The sequence below is a fragment of the Ictalurus punctatus genome, chromosome 20 (assembly GCF_001660625.3).
Source record: "Ictalurus punctatus breed USDA103 chromosome 20, Coco_2.0, whole genome shotgun sequence".
In the NCBI taxonomy this organism is placed as follows: Eukaryota; Metazoa; Chordata; class Actinopteri; order Siluriformes; family Ictaluridae; genus Ictalurus; species Ictalurus punctatus.
The window spans coordinates 8,136,131-8,156,146 of NC_030435.2; the positions used below are offsets into that span (position 1 = coordinate 8,136,131).

The following is a 20,016-nucleotide window of genomic DNA, read 5'->3' on the forward strand; positions in this document are numbered from 1 at the left end:
GTGTTTGCTGCAGGTGTGAGGAACTCAGGTAAGAAAGACACATTTCTTCACATCATCTGTAATCGCTAGTTTAGTAGATTTCAGTCTTCACAGCTACTACAATGTACTTTTTCACATTTGTAGTTTTGCTCAGCTATAAAACACCAGACACATAGAGGGTATAGCAGTTATCCAATGGGTAGAGTCAGTTTTTATCTTGGTTTAGAGAGGTTCTCGAAAAATGTTGTTCAAAAATCTCTAATTCTGGTGGAGATATTTTAAGACAGAGAAAGTTATTTGAAAAAACAAAAAAACAAACAAAAAATACTTTATTTAAACTCACCATGTTGCAGCCTGGTCATAAATAAGAATATCCAGAGTATGGTTCCAATGGTCTTCAGTATTTCAGTATTAAACCTTACTAGGTTTGGAATGTTTTGTCCAGTATGTTAATTCTCGAAAAGGTGTGTGCCCTATACGCCCTATTTTTCTCTCTCATATTGCAAGGGAAACACCACAGCTGTAACATGTCCTGTGATTTGATCACATTGATGAGTAAAGTAAAAAGAATAATATTACTATTTCAAAATATTTAATCAAAATGTAGTCATATGGTGTATAGTATAATACATTATGTGTATTATAATATGTGGGGTATACATGAGTGTACTGGACACAGCCATTGATGGTAAAATCTTAAGTTAACACACTAGCAGACACAATCATATTTTTGTTTCAACAAACATGTTGTCAATGAACAATAGCTTATCAAACTGGGCTTTCAAAAGGCAAAAAGCTGTGGGAAAAAAAATAGTTCTTTCTCTTGTAATCTGGGGGGCGCATTTCAACCAATACGACTGGAAATCATGTCAAATAAGAAAATAAAAATGTATGCTCAGAAATATAAATAGAATTTGAGAAAATCATACTGTATCTTTGTGGTATGGTGGTACAGCAAGTAACATTGATGCCTCACAGTTCCACACTCCACAGGTTGATTTAGAGCTCTGGTTACTATCTGGTGGAGCCTCTCATGTTCTGCCCATGTCTCAATGGGTTCTTTTCTGGGTTCTCTGCATTCCTCCCATCTTCCAAGGCATGTGGATTGTTGACACAAAATTGCCCCTAGGTATGAATGTATGTGTGCATGGTGCACTCTTATAGACTGGCATGCCACCCAGGCTGCAGCTTTTGTTGAAGCAGTTTATTTGGTTATTATTGTATCTAGGTAATTCTGGTCATTTAAAGCAGTCATCACCAGACAGCTACTAAGAAAGGCCTTCACCTCAAACATTGTTTGAATGCCTTTATTTAGTCTTTATATAGTCTGAAGTCAATTGTGCAAGAGTCAGTATTGAGTAAATGACCTATTTCCAAGTCAAACGCTCAACTGAGATACGAAAGTTACTCCATGTGGTCATGCCCATGCTTTATCTCTACTGGCTATTAGTAATCAATGGTGAGTAAATGGTGGGAAATCCATAGTGACAATTAGTAAGGCAACCATTTTTTTCACTTACATAAACCTGAATCCCACTACAGATAATGCATTCATGAATTATTTTCATTGTTTATGAGTTTGCACAAAGAATCCAGTAATGTGTCCAATTTGATTGTGGACAAAATGAAGCACAAGCTTAAAACCATTGCAATTCTTTTGCAGGAGAGCAGGTTGCTTCAGAGGTTGCTCTTCAGGCATTGTATATTTGCTAGCTCTGGAACTTTCAGCCACTGGAAATGATAGAATCTAATGCAAACATGGAGCTGTCTCTTTACATATTTTAGATCCCTTTCTACCCTTGTAATTTCCGCTGGAAATCTCGTGGCAACTTCAGCATTATTCAAGCTGTTGTCTGAGAGCATTTTAGGAACAAACAGTTTTGCTGTATCTGTCCCCTCATACAGTAGATAATGAAGATACCTTTAATTGTAGAACTACAATGTAGCTTTCTGAGTCTGTACCAGGATAAGTAAATGTTATTTGCAGGGTTGGGAGGGTTACTTTAAAAATGTATTCCGTCACAGTTACAAATTACTTAATAATTTAAACAATTTTTTAAAATTTTTTTATCAGTAACGTAATCTAAGTATCACAATATGAAAGTAATGTAATCTGATTACTTCTGCATTACTTCAAGGCCACATATGTAAATAAAGTCAAGAAAAAAGCAACAACAAAAAAAGCATATCAAAAATTATTTTATTTAGAGCTTATTTTGAGCTTTAAACATGTTCAATGTTTGGATTTGTTTTTTTTAAAAAAATAATAAATTAATTGATTGATTGATTGATTGATTCATAAAAGATCACTGTCCCTGATGTGGGTAACATTACATCACAAAAGCTAGGGTGACCATATTCTGGTTTTCCAAAAAGAGGACACCTTTTTTTTTTTTTTAATTATTTTGGGGGTCGGTGTCTTAATAATGTTCAAAACAGTGTTACTATGAATGCAGACTTTAATACACTGAAAAAGACACACTATTAGCATCACATACTTATACAGTGGGAGAAATAAGTATTGGATGCGTCAACATTTTTTTTTTTAGAGATGCACCGATACTAAATTTCTCAGCCGATACCGATAACTGATTATTCAGAGTGATATCAGTCGATACTGATAGTTATGCCTTTTTTTAAATTAATAATAATTAATTCCACAATTCTGAAAAAATGCAAATAAAAACTTTATTCTCTCCATTTCAACAAGCTGTTTCACAGTAACTGGTCTCATAAACAAAAAACATTTTACTCTAATTAACATTAACACAATAACTATTTTCTGAAGATTAAAGTAAGATTTCTTAACTTATTGAATGTTATTAATTCATATTAACATTGACAGAATTCTAAAAAACCTCCTGTTAGTCTCACATTCACTCACCACAAACAAAAGCATTTCTATTTCATCATTGAACATCAAACTGGTAATATATAGGCCTAATAAAAACTTCTTGTTAATGATATTAACTCATTAACATTAACTGGATATGAAACATACTATTTTACTAATATATTTTTCAAAATTTTTTTTTACAATATATACTTTGTCAACCCATCTTCATTTAAATCTTTCAACCTTTTACTGGCGCTTTAATTCAGTGCAAAATAAAAATTAGACTCGACGCAAAAACTCCCACTTCACTGTTGTTTAAAATTTGTTGTGTAAAATTCTAGCGGTGCAGAGATTACAACTGCAGTTTTGTCGTCATTCAGTTTAATGCAGAAGAATTAGGATTAGATTTTTTTCTGAAAAATCACTGGGCCATTGAATCATTTCCTGTTTTTATGGAACACCTTAGCTTACAGACCAAGGAATGCATAATCTACAAGTTTCAATTTATTGCCAGTGTGCTATAGTGTTATAGTGTGTTATAGCTGTGTTATGCCACCAATCAGGATTGTGTATCTCCAGTGAGGATGATGTACATGTGACAAAAAATCTTTTTGCTGTTAATAATATTATTGATGAATATTTAATGGGAGGGGTAAAAAATGTCATGTTGTAGACTTTCATTAGCCCTAGTACTTGAGGTGTTGCATTAAATTGCAGCATCCTTGAATTTTTTTTTTTAAGTTCTCATTATTTTCTTTTCCTTTTACACATTGTTTTGATTATACATATCTACAAAAGAAATCTCCAACAGCATTTTAGCTTTTCCATAGCCTTTTTTTTTTTTTTTTGCTATTTATATGAGCCAAAAGTTTGTGGACACCTGATCATAACACTCAAATGTACTTGTTGAACATCCCGTCCCAGATTTCACTTTGCTGTTATATTAACCTCCACTCTTCTCTGAAGGATTTCCACTAGATTTTAGATTGTGGCTGTGGAGATTCAGCCACCACAGCATTAGTGTTGCATATTTTAGGATAATCATGCTGGTGATATCACTGTTCCTGCTATCTACATTCAAAAATGGTGAGATTACTAAAATAATTTAATAAAATTTAATAAAGATGGAATTCACATTAAATTTTCACCAGACATCAGTATTAACTCAAGAAATCCAGAAATATAAAGAATTCACAATATTAAAGTCCATAAATAAAGTTATGTGTAATAAAGTGGAATGACACAGGAAAAAGTATTGAACATGCTAGGAAAAAGCAGTTCTCCAAGTAAGTAAATTTTATTTATAAAGCACATTTAACACAGCGAAGCTGACCAAAGTACTGAACAGAGTAAAGAAAAGTAAAATAGAAAACAGAATAAAACCAAATAAAGACAGGCAATAGACAATAGTAAAAAATAAATAAATAAATAAATAAAATAAAATTTTAAAACCCCTGGGAGAAGAGATATGTTTTAAGCCTCATTTTAAAAGTAGTAATTGAAGGTACAAGGCGGATGTCCAGTGTCAATTGATTCCATAAACGAGGGGCAGCAACTGAAAAAGCTCTATCCCCCTTTGTTTTTAACCGGGATCGAGGGACATGCAAAAGAAACCTATCAGAAGATCTTAGACGTCTGTTAGATGGAGCTTGATCATTAAGAGTTTTAAAAATAAACAACAGAATCTTAAACTGAATCCTAAAATGGACCGAGAGCCAATAAAACGATGCTAAAATTGGGGTGACACAATCATATTACTTTGCCCTGGTCACCAGCCTTGCAGCTGCATTCTGAACCATCTGGAGATGAACAAGAGATGACTGAGGAAGACCCAAGTAGAATGAATTACAATAATCTAAGTGCGATGTGATAAAAGCATGAATAAGCTTCTCCAAATCTTGGAAGGCATCAAAGGCAAGGTAAAGCAAGGAACCAGCTGAAATCCATAAGTAATTATATCCCCTAGCTGTGCAAATTAATATCAGCTGGGTCAGTAAACTGATGGTCTATACAAAGGCTTTACCAAAGTGTCACACAAGAAATGATGGGTAAAAGCAAAGAGCTCTCCCAAGACCTTTGCAACCTTATTGTTGTGAAACATATTGATGGAATCGGATACAGATGTATTTCAAAACTTCTGAATCTTCCAGTAAGCACCATTGGGGCCATTATCTGCAAGTGGAAGCAACATCGCTCCATCATCAACTGGCCACGCACAGGAGCTCCTCGCAAGATTTCTAACCAGGGAGTCAGAAGAATAGTCAGAAGAGTAGCCCAAGAGCAAACGACCACTCTGAAAGAGCTCCAGAAACACTTGGAGGCAGCAGGTGCCATTGTCAGAGAAAACAATAGGCAATGCACTTCACCCCCATGCATGTTCATCCTGCAAGATTCCAATACTAAAGATAAGGTATGTTGAAGCTCTTTTAAAGTTTGCTACAACTAATTTGGACAAACCTATGAAATAATGGAAGTATGTAGTCTGGTCAGATGACAGCAAAATTTAACTTTTTGGCTGTCATACTACATACCATGTTTGGAGAAGAAATGGCACTGCACATCACCCTTAAAACACTATACCAACAGTGAAGTTTGGAGGTGGAAGCATCATGGTGTGGGGCTGTTTTTCATCGCATGGTACTGGCAGACTTCATATAATTGAAGGAATGATGAATGGAGCCCTTTTCCGGAAGATTCTTGAGAGGAATCTGCTGCCATCCACCAGGATGATGATGATGAGACATGGGTGGACCTTCCAGCAGGACAATGATAAAAAGCATAAAGCAAAGGAAACTCTCAATTAGTTTCAGAGAAAAAAAAAATCAATGGCCCAGTCAATCACCTGACTAGAATCCAATTGTGGCTAATTAATTTCTTCATACAGAAAGTGTCTTGAAGCTGTCATTATAAACAAATGCTTCTCCACTAAGTATTAAATACATTTCAGTTAGCATGTTCAATACTCGTTTCCTGTGTCATTCCGCTTTATTACACATAACTTTATTTATGGACTTTAATGTTTGGATTTCTTTAAATGAGTGGATTTCTTGAGTTAATACCAAAGTCTGGTGAAAATTTCATGTGAGTAGCGTCATTGGAAATATATTTACTGAAAAAAATGTTGACATGTTCAATACTTATCTATTATTAAGAATATACAGTATATGCAATACATAATAAGCTCTAATAGATTGTAAATTATATTATTTATCCATTTGTTTGCAGTGAAAAGCAGTTATGTGTTCTGCCCAGATACAAATGTCCTCAACGCAGATCATCTTCTGATAGGTAGGTTCAGAGTTCTACACTGAACATGAAGCTATACAAACATATATAAACATGAAGGGATATTATTCAAGTTTGGGTTTTTATTGTTGTTTGTCCCATTTCTCTCACATAACGTTTATGAAAAATAGAATATATAGACTTTTGTGTTAGTATATGCATTTAATAGTGTTTTCCTCTCTGCTCCAACCAAATGGATAAAGAATGACAATCACTGCATGGATCTGCTCTCTCTCTCTCTGTGTGTGTGTGTGTGTGTGTGTGTGTGTGTGTGTGTGTGTGTGTGTGTGTGTGTGTGTGTGTGTGTGTGTGTGTGTGTGTGTGTGTGTGTGTGTGTAGATTGTCTGGGTGAGCGGTTCAACTGGCTTTATTCAGTGTTTGATAATTTGCCATCTTTGGTGGAGTTTGCGATGTGGATGCACTGTGAGACTGGTGTATGTCCAACTGATCTTGAAGGCCACAGACACTACTGCAGTTACATAAGCATCCAGAACAGAACACACACTCGAACACCCAGCGATACACTCGACTGGTAAGACAGGGTTTGGGGATGGAGTGGTGAAATTAGACTCATAAAGCAGAACAAAATTTTGAAGATGAATATGCACATAATAAAGACAAGCATAACAATGTGGGTTAACACTCTGGGTAATGAGTCAATTAAACTCACACAATTGTGTGTGTGTGTGTAGGTGCTGTTTTGACCATCATAGATGCTATCGCGAACTAGAAGAAATATATTGCAGAAAGACTCCACCAGCACACACCAATTACACCTGCTCCCATCTCACCAACAACAGCTGTGGTACGTACACGCACACACACGCGCACACACACGTCCCTTAACAGCCAAGGGGTTAATCCCACATTGTTTCAGATTCACAGATTAATTTTGGTTTAGTTATGTTGTAAAATGATTCATTTTTTTGATTGCTCTAGATTCACGTGACATGTGTGAACAAGGATTCTGTCTGTGTGACCGAGAAGCCATAGCCTGCATTGGCAACAACTCCCACTTTGTCCTTCCAAATCAGCATGAGAAAAAGGATTTCAACAGCCCAGGACTCACAGGTAAAAGAACAAATGCCACATGAACCTTTTCCTTGCTCAAGCACATCTTATGTGATCAAATATTATTATCAAAGCTGCCAATAGCATTATAGGAGTGACACCAGACAAAAAATGTGCAGGATATTAATAAATTTCAACCGTTTCCCTGAGAAATAAAGAAAATAAAGGAGTTAAGGATGGAGATATGGCTTGAGGCCAAAAAAAAAAAAAAAAAAAAAAAAAATAAGGGTTAGGCAGTATGTGTGCTGGTCAGGGCATACACTGCTCACTAGCTCACCATAAATTTTGAGATACCTTGCTTTCTGCAAATAGACGTAGTTAATCTTTAACATGAATTGATGGCAAAATCACAAGGAAAATACACTTTTATTTATTTATTTGTTTATTTTAAATGTTAATTTTTGACAGGGAGAGGGTACGGGGTCATTTTTGCACAATTGAATCTGCATTCTCTTGCTGTTTTCTTATTTACAATCCTGAACTCTTCTTCTGACAGGTCATCCTTATAACAACAACATTTTCAGTGAAATGCTCAACAGAACAGGTTGCAAAAATGCAAACACACACACGCACACACAAACACACACACACACACGTCAGCCCAAAGAAATTAGGGCAATGACCTTTACATATGAGAATATTTTTAGGTCACATAAAGACAAGGCAGCTTACAGAACCTACAAAATATAATTAAATAAGCAATTCCTCATATCTAACCTCCAGAATTATTGGTACTCTATCACACAATTATTCTACACAATAATTCTAATAGAACTACCTTTAAAAAAAGAAATAAAAATAAAATAGAATAATGCTATTTAGTCACAAAAATACATGAGCACAAATTATGGACACCCCTAAGAAATATTTGAAACATATGCAAACAAATTCTCATTCTTAAAAAATTATATTTTTTATTTACTTTCAGTCCCCATTTTAAATTTTTCTGGGTCATAAATATGAGGTCACATACATGTAAAATCTTCTTCTCATGGGAAAAAAGAATTTTCAACACGAGACATGCACAAAAAAGGTCATGTTCAATTAAAATATATAAGCAATTAAAGATACCATTAAACACAATTCGAGCCAGAGCAAAGAGTTACTGACACAGCTGGAAATTTGCTAGAAACTTAACCCCACCCCACACAGTGAAGGACAGAAAAAGTAGCCCAAAGATCAGATTTAGAATTACATGTTTTAGTTCATTCTTGTGCTTATCGAATTTCATGATCAACTGTTAAAGACCACTTTCATAACAACATGTTGTTCAGTATGATGTATTGTGGTCAGGTGAGACCAAACTTTTGCTCAACATGTGTGGCAACAAAGGCTGACTGAATATGAGAAAAGGCACTTGATAGCCACAGTGATGTACCAGTGATCCAGTGATGTTTTGGGACTTGTCTGTGGCTGGTGTTTCAGGGATGCTTATAAAGATTGATTGCATCATTAATGCTGCTATGTACCAGGATACTCTAACACAAACCCTGATTGCCATTGTCAGGAGGTTCAGACTCACCCACATACATCCAAATCAACACACAAATGCTTAAACATAAAATCAGTTTCTAAGATTGAAATGTTCCGCATGGAGGAGTGGCTCAAAATCCCTCTACCTCATTCTCCAACCTTGTTAGACTTTACAGGAAAAGACTGTGTTGTTAAGTGCTGTTATTGTTTCAACAGCAGGTGTCACAATAATTGCAAGGTTACAGATACTTCTGACATGTTGGGGGGGGGGGGGGGGGGGGACACACGTATAAAAAAAAATACAATATCAATGAAAGCTTGAGTGCAAAATATCACTACACATACATTTTTACATCATTTTCCTGAAGGGTGCCAATAGTTCTGGAAAGTACTTTAATACTGTGATATGTTTTTCCCTCTTTTCTTTCAGAATGGATGGAAGCATCAACACAGATTTCAGATATGGATATAATGCTTGCAGGTAATAAAAATAAAAGCATGTTAACTAAAAATGTTAAAACTACAAGGAAAGTGTTGTGTTTTAACTATATGATAAAATAATTATATATGATTTCTCATAAGCGCTTTAGTCTCTCATTGTTTAATTCTGTATCTCTCTATTTCACATCTCCTGTCAGAACTGGATATTACTCTGAATGGAAGTAACTTCACTGAGGGTAACTATATGGGTAACTTCACTGAGGATTTTTTACTGACAAACAACACTCTGAAAAACCAGAGCCACGGTGCAGGGCACTCTGGGATACCGCCAACAGGTAAAGAGGGGCCTTTTTAAAAGAAAAAAAAAATCTAGGCATTTAACTGTAGAGAGAAAAGTGAAGTCGATATAGGGAAGATAATTTAATAGATTAAATTTTAAAGATTAAAGATTAAAGGAAAGATTAAAAAGCAGATTTAAGTAGAGGAGAAAAAGTGACATATTTCATGCTTTTGTAATAGTTACACTTTTCAGAAATGTGACTGAAGAGAAAGAGGAAAACGATTTGGCCACAACTACCCACAATGCTACAGGTTTATCACTGAATGGTAATTAAACTATATATGAACAAAATGAACACCTAACAGCAGAAACAGTAAGTGCAGTGAAATCAGAGATATACTAGGAATTAGTTGAACTTAATTAATTAAAAAGTGTACATCACTTCCATGTGAATGAACTGAGTTACATTAACACAGTCAGTTTTCATATATCCAACATGATTTGGTAATGTATTTTCAAAGGCCCCACATCGGCGTTTGCTTGATTTTGCAATAATTTCTGTGATTGCAAAAGCCTGGAAGGACTGACATTTATACTGTGAATTTATACTATCACTGTGAACTGATCACACTCACTGTACATAATTCAAACTAGTAATAAGAAACTCTGACTTTAGTATAAGCAATGAGATGAGAAATGAAATATGTTTATGTAAATTATACATAACATGTTCTCTTAAATCTGACCAACCACATATTCCTATCTTTTCAGTGCAGCCTTCTAAATGATTTTGCACATATTTACTTATATTCGGGTCGGAAAGCATGACAGAAAATGCTAAAATGACATGCAGTCGTGCTTCTGGCCAAAGATGCAAATGTGTGTGTCAAAGTTCCTCAAAATGTTATGCAAATGTGTGCTTGTGAAATTGCATCAGAAGTCTTTAGGTCAGACTGAAAACTGGAGAAAAACAATTCACAATGAATGGGAACTTTAAAAGAGTTAGTAATGTCAGAGTCATCTAGCTGAACTATGACCTGCTGATACAAAACAATAGGATGGGTCTGAGATCTTTCTCTTAAAAGTAAAGTAGAGTAAACCCTAATTATTAAGCAGCAGTCATATGAGGATTCTGTGACTATTTTTTAGTTAGTTGGCACATATTTGGGGTGGGGGGTTGGGGGGGGGGGGGGGGGGGAGGCCAGTTAGCTAATATCATAAATTTTGCTATGGTTCAGAATTCTTTTCAGTTTTGCACTATGATTTATATTTAAAGTATTCACATTGTTTTCTACTGTGATTGACAGAAAAGGAGAATACAGGTTTAACACCAAGGACAACACCGCAGAAACCTCATGGTGTGTATCCTGAAACACAAACATATACACCTCACTCAGAGACAGAGAGTACACACACACATCCACTGGACTCGATCACTATAGTTCCAACTACACTGTCACACACCTGGACAAACAATTTACCAAGAGAGCTGGAAAAAGATGGATGTGAGCATGAGGTTCTCCAGAAGGACAAGGTCCTCCTCCAAACTACAGCAGTGACCTTTGAACCTACAGCTGTACACACGTCAGACAACCCTTATGACAACACCACAACATATTTGGATCTGAACACTTCAGGGACGGAGAGTGATCAAATCCTGTTTCACCCAGAAACCATGTCCCTGCCAGCCAAACTAAAGACTGAGGCTACACCGACTCCTACACAGCTGTCTCCTGAGGACAATAGAGATGAAAGCAAGGAAAAGATAAGCAGTGAGGATGAACAAATAAGAAAAAGGCTGCAGGTCACCACCCCAAGCAAGATCACTGAAGATCAGGCCAAATTGTTTGAGATAAACACACTAGCTAACACACACACCACCACAAAGCATCTCTCACAAGATGAGGAGGTGACAGACACAGAGAGTCAGGATGAAGAAGAACACAGTGATGAAGACAATCTGCAGACAAGTGCAGAAATACCGGATAGGATTGCTGGTCACACAACTGCACTGAATGACATCACCATCACTCCCATGACCTCTCACCTCTTACTTAAAAATCTTCTGCAACACATAGAGGTCAAAGCTGACACCCAATCACAAGCAACTTCAACATTATTCCCTAAAACAACAAATATGCCAATAACACACCAAACATCACCCAGACTCACCACACACACTTCACTTACTAGACCATTCACACCAAGCACATTGCAAACACAGACAACTTTCACAAAATCAACACACACACCGTACACCTCACATACACTACTTACGAAGCCCACAAGCACCCACAAATCCTCAGTGACGCTTCACCAAAGCCCTAGCAGCATATGGAAAGTCCCAGTTACACACAACCACAAAACTGAGCCTCGCCCGCTACACATGCCCAGGTTTCCTCACACGCCCAAACCCAATACCACCTCGTCTTCATCAACCACCCCTACAAAGGGCTATTCTGAGGAAGAGGAGGAGGAGGTGGAGGAGGACGAGAAATATAAGGAGATGAAGAGAGAGCTGTTGGACAGTTCCCAGGAGGCAGAGTCAAAAAGTAAGACTAAAACAAAGATACACAGGTACACAGGCATGTCATAATCATGTCATAGCACGCATCATACTGTGTCACCAGTTGCCATGTCAGTTTATGGCCAGTGATGTGATGAGTGCTATATTGCTGTTGAATGTAATTAGCATGATAGTTGCCATCATGTTTAATGTTATGACAGATTATGTCACATACTAATTTTTTATGTGTCCTAGCTTTATTATAGATGACATATGATAAATACCATTATATAAAACTGTTTTTATGTCATCTTAGAGGATGTCATTTCTTTTAATAAAAAATTTATTTAAAGTTTTCATTAAACATTTTCCTGCACAATAGCTTATAATATCATTGTTTCTGCATAAACCCATGGCATTAATTTTTTCCTGTTTTCTTTTATTATCTATCTATCTATTATAATAATGGAACCTCTTATCAGTAATGTAATATTTGTAATGTGTGCATACATGTTTTTTACAGAGCCTCTTCAGCAAGCAAAGCGAATGATGCCACTCTTCTCCTGGCCCCTGCTGGAGGCAGCAGGACTGTCTGAGATTCTGCTAAACTCACAATCAGGTGGTGAGGGAAACTGATCTTAATGTTACTGGAGCAGCCTACAGTGGATCTACTGAGCAAATATACAGGGTGGTGCTAACAGAGTGTTTAGCTTATAGTTTATATTAATTGCCACTTACATATAGACAAAAAACCTACTATTGATATTGGTATATACACATGCTTCCTCTGAGACACTTGAAGCCAACCAACCACATCTTTTCAAACTCCTGCTCATGCAGCATAACACACTTGGAGGAAAGCGCTCACAGACACCCACGATTGGTTAATGTCTCTGTGATGACAGAGGAGAAAGAATGTCATTCCTACCACCCAGAAAGCATGGCCAAATTTGTTCCCTCTGCTTCCAATCATGGATGTTTTATATTTGCGTGCTTTATGTTTATACTTGTATGTTTAATGTTTGTGTATTATTTTTAAACCCTGACACACCTAGCTAGCCAATGCAACTTTGAACTTACACAGTTCATTTGAAAGGAGTGGCTTAAAACTAAGCTATTATCAACTAAGACTATTAGCAACAGTTCTTGAGTGGTAGATGTGTCTGAAACCTGAGTATGTGCCTTTGTATTCTTTTTGCCTTGACTATTACTTTGACTATAATTTAAATTGTTACTATTTTATTTAAAGATCTTATTCTTTTCATATAGTACTGCCCTTCAGAAGCTACATAAGGTATTTACATGTTTCCCAAATGACAAAATAATAACAATTTACACTGATCATCCTGTTCAAAAGTTTACACCCTCCTGACTCTTAATATATTGAGCTGCCTACTTCAGCATGTGTGAATGTTTGCACCTTTTATAATAGTTGTGTTTGAGTCCCTCAGTTGTAATCAGTGTGACAAAGATGGATCTCAACATTATATATCCACTGTTGGAAAGGGGTTAAATATGAAAAAAGAACTGGATAAACAAATAATGTGTAGGACCTGGAGGATTTTTCTGTAGAACAGTGGGCAGTTTAACTGCTCAGGACAAACAAGGGAGTCATCAGCAACTATTACAAAACATAATGCCGTTAATCATACAGGTAACGCCACACAGTATTAAGAATCAAGCATATGTAAACTTTTGAACTGAATTGTGTAAATTCAGTTATTATTGTGCATTGTGGTCTATATGCAAACATCTGTTATGTGATATAGCTTATTCAGGGCAGTAGTAAATAAAAAACATGATGAATAAAAAAATTATCCATAAAAAAAAAAGCACTAAATTATCCATTTTGCAGTTTCTGCAAGGCCTTATGTAAACTTATGACCTCAACTGTATATGCTTTAGAGCAGTGGTTCTTTTTGTAGCCAGGTACTCCTTCAGCTATAAAATAAATTCCACCTAACAGATTTATTTTATGAACATAAAATAAATTTCAAACCATGAGGTATATTTAAGTCAAGTGTAAAAACTCAGTAAAAGCTTTGGTAACAGTAGGTTGTGATTTCCACCACAACCTAAGAAGAAGAAGAAGAAGAAGAAGAAGAAGAAGAAGAAGAAGAAGAAGATGATTGTGGATTCCCTGGCCATGCTTCACAGACCCATCTTTGAGAAGCATTGCTTACATTGTCTCTGCAAGTGGGCATCATTTATTAAGTTGCCCTTTGGATAAAAACTTCTGCCAAATAAATAAATAAATGTAAATGTAGATAAAGATTATCCATAACAAAAATACAGTAGCTGACAGTTAATGAATAAACATGCTGTACAGAGTAAACAGGACAAATGGACTAAAGGTGTTGTAGCTATGAATATTGAAACGTTGTAGAACTCCAAAATTAATTGATGTTTATGGTGGTACGTTGGTTTTAAATACAGGTAACGCATTAGTTGTATTAATCCAACCCATGAGTAACAGTAAAATATATTTTACTAATATGCAAAAGGAATTATTATTGTTATGATTATTATTATTATTATTATTATTATTATTATTATTTTATTTATTTATTATTATAGTTTTGCAGTTATGTGTTGTGTAGAATGTAGTGTAGAGTTAGAATAATGAGTAACCTGTATGTTTTATGTGTACATGTAGAGTGCAGCATGACATTTACCCAGTACAGCTCCACTGGAGCGGTAATTAGGGAGTTTGCAGCGTTGGGGGAAATGTTGTTCTGCTTAACCGGCCGCTGTCCTCAAGAGTATGAACACTACGGCTGCTACTGTGGACAGCAGGGTAGTGGAATTCCTCAAGACCACCTGGACCGGTAAACAAACAAACAAACAAACAAACAAACAAACACACACACACACACACCCACAAACATGCACACACAAACACTCACACACACTCCTCAAGACCACCTGAAGTAAAGAATTGCCCAGAAGAGTAGCCACGTTTCCTCTCCCACCCATCTGTACACAAAAATAAATTTACACTATAACATTTTCTTTTCTTTGACTCTTCTTATGCCTTATGGTTTTCTTTAGGTGCTGTTTTCTTCATCAGTGTTGTCTGGAGCAGCTCACATTGCTGGGCTGCAGGAGAGATAGGAAACTCAACATTCACATCAACTGCCACAATGGCAAACCCCAATGTGAGTTTACTAATCATGTAAGAATATAAATGATATATACACACACACACATGGAGGACTATACTAATACTGGGTAGGGCTACCCTTTGCTCTCAAATAGCCTTAATTTAAATTTTATGGCATTTGGTCTTAGCCAGAGAGACTTATATTTATCTCATTTATATATCTGAGCCACTGAGGGTTAAGGGCCTTGTTTAAGAGCAGCAGTGGCAGCTTGACAGAGCTGAGATTTGAACTCATGACATTCCGATCAGTAGTCCAACCTTATAATCACCGAGATACCACTGGTGATATTTAGTTCACAAGATGTTTGAAACATTCCTTTGCGATTCTGGTCCACGTTGACATGATTACATCGTGTAATTCCTGCAGATTATTCAGGTGCACTATCAAGATTTTGACTCTCCCATTCTACCACATCAAAAAGGGGCCGAAAGTGTACCAAGAAAACATTCCCCACATTACACCACCTCCACCAGCCTGGACTGTTGACACAGGGCAGGTTGGGTCCCTGGATTCATGTTGTTGACATTAAATTCTGACCCTACCATCTGTGTGCCTCAGCAGAAAATGAGATTAATCAGGCCAAGCTACATTTTTCAAGTCCTCAACTGTCCAGTTTAGGTGAGCCTGTGCCCACTGCAGCCTCAGCTTTCTGTTCTTGGCTGACAGAACCTGACATGGTCTTCTGCTGTTGTAGCCCATCCACCTCAAGTTTTGATGTGTTGTGTATTCTGAGATGCTTTCCTACTCACCACAATTGTAGAGTGATTATCTGAGTTACTGCAGCCTTTCTGTCAGCTCAAACCAGTCTGTCCATTCTCCGCTGATTTCTCTCATCAACAAGGCATTTCTGTCTGCACAACTGCCACAAACTGGATGTATTTTCTTTATTGCACCATTCTGAATAAACTCTAGAGACAGTTGTGTGTGAAACTCCCAGGAGAGCAGCAGTTATAGAAATACTTAAATCAGCCTATCTGGCACAAACAATCATGCCATGGTCAAAGTCACTGAGATCACATTTTTTTCCCATTCTGATGGTTGATGTGAACATTACCCGAAGCTGGTGGCCCGTATCTGCAATATTCTATGCATTGCTGCCACACGATTGGCTGAATAGATAATTGCATGAATGAATAGGTGTACAGTCAGCCATATATAAATGGACAGTTTTCAAGACTGAACATGACAAATTTATGCCATAAATATCTCTGTGGAAAGAGAAAGGCAAACATAATCAGGAGTTGAAACTTTGTGGCTAAAAGTACTGCAGGTGCCTTACTGGGCTTATAATCTTTGATATACACAACTCAGCCTCTGGCAGCGAATAAAGTGTCATTTCAAAAGCTGGGTAATATTATACTGAGGGATAAGAAGATCAGAAATGGGATTTAGAGCCACGCCTCCAGGGCGTGAAGACTGACATCTTCATCCTTGACCCACTTTCATGCAACACCATTTCAAAAATGGTATATTTCTGGAAAAATACAAATAATCAGCAGCAGTAAATTTGCCTCATATGTCCTCACATGATATAGTGTCTGCCTTGCTGATACTAAAAAGTTGAATTTCTTAAGGATATCTGCCATAGTATACATCAAATAGCCAAGCTGCTGACAGGAGCTGCACTGTTAGGGTCATAAAGGGTCTTAAAGCATTTGAAAGCCTGGTCAAAATCAGGTTCTCTCTTACAGTTGTAATACAGTATAATGCTCTTTGCTAATTAGTCACTGATTTGGAATGCCAATGCCGGGTTTTTCAACCAATCACGAAATGCCACCTCTATTTCTAGAATGGGAAATTTGTGGAAAACTATGAAACAAACCTGGGTCCATTTCACTGACCATTCAGGTTATCAATTACTACTATTATTATTATTATTATTATTATTATTAGTAGTAGTAGTAGTAGTAGTAGTAGTAATAGTAGTAGTAACAGTTTAATATAGCATACTGTATGTATAGATCCCACAGAACAAGTCAAGCACTTTCCTTGTCTTGATTGTCATGAACAGGACGTGAAAAGCATAATAGTCATGATAATTACGCTAATCATGAAATCTTAAATTTCTCAAAAGTCTATATTTTCTATTGCCAGTGGCAGAAAGCATGAAGCATAGGTGGGAATGAAAATGCAGAAAATGCATTCTATTTTTAATTGTATCGGACCACTTAATGTAACAAATTTATTGTAATAATCAATACAGCATATAAAGTTAGGTCTATGGATAAGTATTGTTTCTAATTAAGATGCCCCCAATTTCTACTTGGCACATCAAATGAAAAAATAAATAAACAAATACAATCATGATGATTCATATGATTAATTAATTCATATCTCTATCTCAGAGCTCTATTCTATACAATATATTGTGTATTATCTATATATAATTGCAGATTCATAGTATACAGTGCAAAGATTTTTTTTTTTGATAAACCTGTGTTGTGTTTGCAATTGTTTATTATCCATGAGAGCAGAGTATTTTTGTGAATTTTCTGAACAAAAGATCAAAAGGTTAAACAATAAGACAATTTTTCATAGCCGTCTTTGCGTATATTAGTGGAGGACACTGTATATCTTTGGTTATATATCTGCATATTATCTGTATATACATTGTAAACTCAACAAAAAAAAGAAATGTCCTCTCACATTCAAGTGCTTTTATTTCCAGCAAATTTCTTAACATGTTTAAATATTTGTAGTAACATAAAAAGATTCAACAACTGAACAACTTTCACAGACATTTGATGAGCAGAACCTGAATAATGAGTCCCTGAACAAAAGGGGGTCAATATGAAAAGTAACAAATAGTATCTAGTGTGGCCACCACAATTACACGGATGATCAGCTGTCCTTCCTTTCTCCCTGTAGCACTGTCTTAGTCATCTTACATTATAGACATTGCAGTTCATTGCTCTGGCCACATCTGCAGTCCTCATGACTCCCTGCAGCAGGAATATGGCATGTTCACGCAGCTGAGCAGGCACCCTAGGCATCTTGTTTTTCAGAGTCAGTAGAAAGGTCTCTTTAGTGTCCTAAGTTAATGTAACTGTGACCTTAATTGCCTACCATCTGTAAACTGTTTGTGTCTTAAGGACTGTTCCACAAGTGCATGTGCAATAATTGTGTATGGTTCATTGAACAAGCATGAAAAACTTAGTTTAAACCCTTTCCAGTAAAGATCTGTAAAGCTTATTTGGATTTTTACAAAATTATCTTTAATACAGTCTCCTGAAAAGGGACGTTTGTTTTTCGCAGAGTTTATATTATCCATGGATAATCTGAATATTGTTTGTTACAATGTACATACAGTTATTACTTGTATTATTTATTTTTATAGATAGAACTTTTCTATCTACATGTTATTTATTTATTTACTGTTTATACATTTACATATTCTTGCACTCTGTTCATTTGCACAATGCTACTATTTGCACTTCTGGTAGATGCGAAACTGCATTTCAGTGCTGAGTAACTGTACTGTGCAATGGCAATAAAGTTGTATCTATCTAGTTCTATCTATCTATCTATCTATCTATCTATCTATCTATCTCCATCATAAATTTTAATCATAATTTGTTTTTGGGTGTACAATTTTTCATTGTCCAAAATGTGTTTTAGTGTGAAATGCTGTGATTAAAACAAACTAGCTACATGTGGTCTGTAGTTATGTTAGAGATCTTGAATAATGAATATTCTGAAAATATACTGCAGCTGCTGGGAGAGTACACTGACCTAAACTTACTGTAGGAGTTAGAGTGTGTAGCATCACCCCCAAGTTAAGGTAGTCAGACAAGTTAAACAAGTTTTCTTTAAGTTCAGCAACTTAATGTATTCTGTTGTGTTTCTCTGACTCAGGTCTGGGAGTAAGTGTATGTGATCGACTGCAGTGTGTGTGTGACCGCACCACGGCCAAGTGCATGGCAGCATCTCATTTCAACCATTCGGTCACCTCCAAGTGTTATGGGCCCCGCCCCCTCTGCATGCATAGACCACGCCCACCACCACAACCCACCAATGATGACTCCAGCCAGGAGAGCTCAGAAACTGCCAAATCAGAACTACAAACACACACAGGGCCTCAGCAAACACTCCACACACATAGTACACCTGGAGGGGGTACTAGAGAGCAAGAGGGTGAGGATGTAGGAAAACCAGAAGCAGAGGAGGACAAAGAAGAAGAGGAAGAGGGAAATGAAGAAGAGGAAAGAGGAGGAGAAGATGAAGAAATCTAGAAATCACATCCTAAAGCATATAAACAGCTGTAATACAGAGTAGTGCACATCTAGTACACCATGTTAACAATATTGTGCAAATGAAACTAAACTAAAATTCCATACCTTCGAGGTGCATTAAAATGTTATGGCACAGTATAGAGTAATTGTTGTTCTTCAGCATGTTATATTTCCCTATATCAACAAGTCTCATTGTATTCTAGCTCAATGGCAGATAGTTAACATGAGCCTCAGTTGAACACAAACTCCTACTTCATGCAAGATAATCGGTATTATCTAGTGTGTGATGTGTTTCCAAAACAAATTTGCTTATATAATATATATATATATATATATATATATATATATATATATATATATATATATTGCAAGAGCCTAAAAAATAAATAAATTCTGAAACGATATTAAATGCTGAAATTTGTCTATTTATGGCCTATTGATGACTTGAGTTATTTCAGGTAAATGAAATGTCTATGTAAGGACCCCTACTGTTATAGGTACAGTGGTGCTTGAAAGTTTGAGAACCCTTTAGAATTTTCTATATAACTGCATAAATATGAAACATCATATTTTCACACAATTCCTAAAAATAGACAAAGAGAACCCAATTAAACAAATGAGAAAAAAAATATTATACTTGGTCATTTATTTATTAAGGGAAATGATCCAATATTACATATCTGTGAGTGGCAAAAAGTATGTAAACCTCTAGGGTTAGCAGTTAATTTGAAGGTGAAATTAAGAGTCAG

The 20,016-nt window shown here is 36.2% G+C and overlaps 1 protein-coding gene across 1 annotated transcript; it reads left to right on the top strand.

Annotated features, from left to right (window-relative positions):
• The first annotated feature begins 639 nt into the window (after nucleotides 1-639).
• On the top strand, nucleotides 640-19,549 carry oc90 (otoconin 90). The gene is made up of 13 exons (XM_053673814.1): nucleotides 640-667; nucleotides 935-1,108; nucleotides 6,041-6,103; nucleotides 6,440-6,632; nucleotides 6,736-6,905; nucleotides 7,040-7,171; nucleotides 9,075-9,125; nucleotides 9,283-9,420; nucleotides 11,003-11,917; nucleotides 12,395-12,493; nucleotides 14,528-14,699; nucleotides 14,923-15,029; nucleotides 18,891-19,549. Exons 1-13 carry the CDS (start codon nucleotides 640-642, stop codon nucleotides 19,265-19,267), a joined length of 2,619 nt encoding a protein of 872 aa, XP_053529789.1. The 3' UTR covers nucleotides 19,268-19,549.
• The last annotated feature ends 467 nt before the right edge of the window (nucleotides 19,550-20,016 follow it).

Excerpts from the sequence above, each read along its gene's own strand:
- oc90 (XM_053673814.1), top strand. The coding sequence starts at position 640 with ATGAGTGTACTGGACACAGCCATTGATG. Across the intron at positions 6,104-6,439 it reads CGCAGATCATCTTCTGATAG|ATTGTCTGGGTGAGCGGTTC; the intron begins GTAGGTTCAGAG and ends GTGTGTGTGTAG. Across the intron at positions 7,172-9,074 it reads CAACAGCCCAGGACTCACAG|AATGGATGGAAGCATCAACA; the intron begins GTAAAAGAACAA and ends CTTTTCTTTCAG.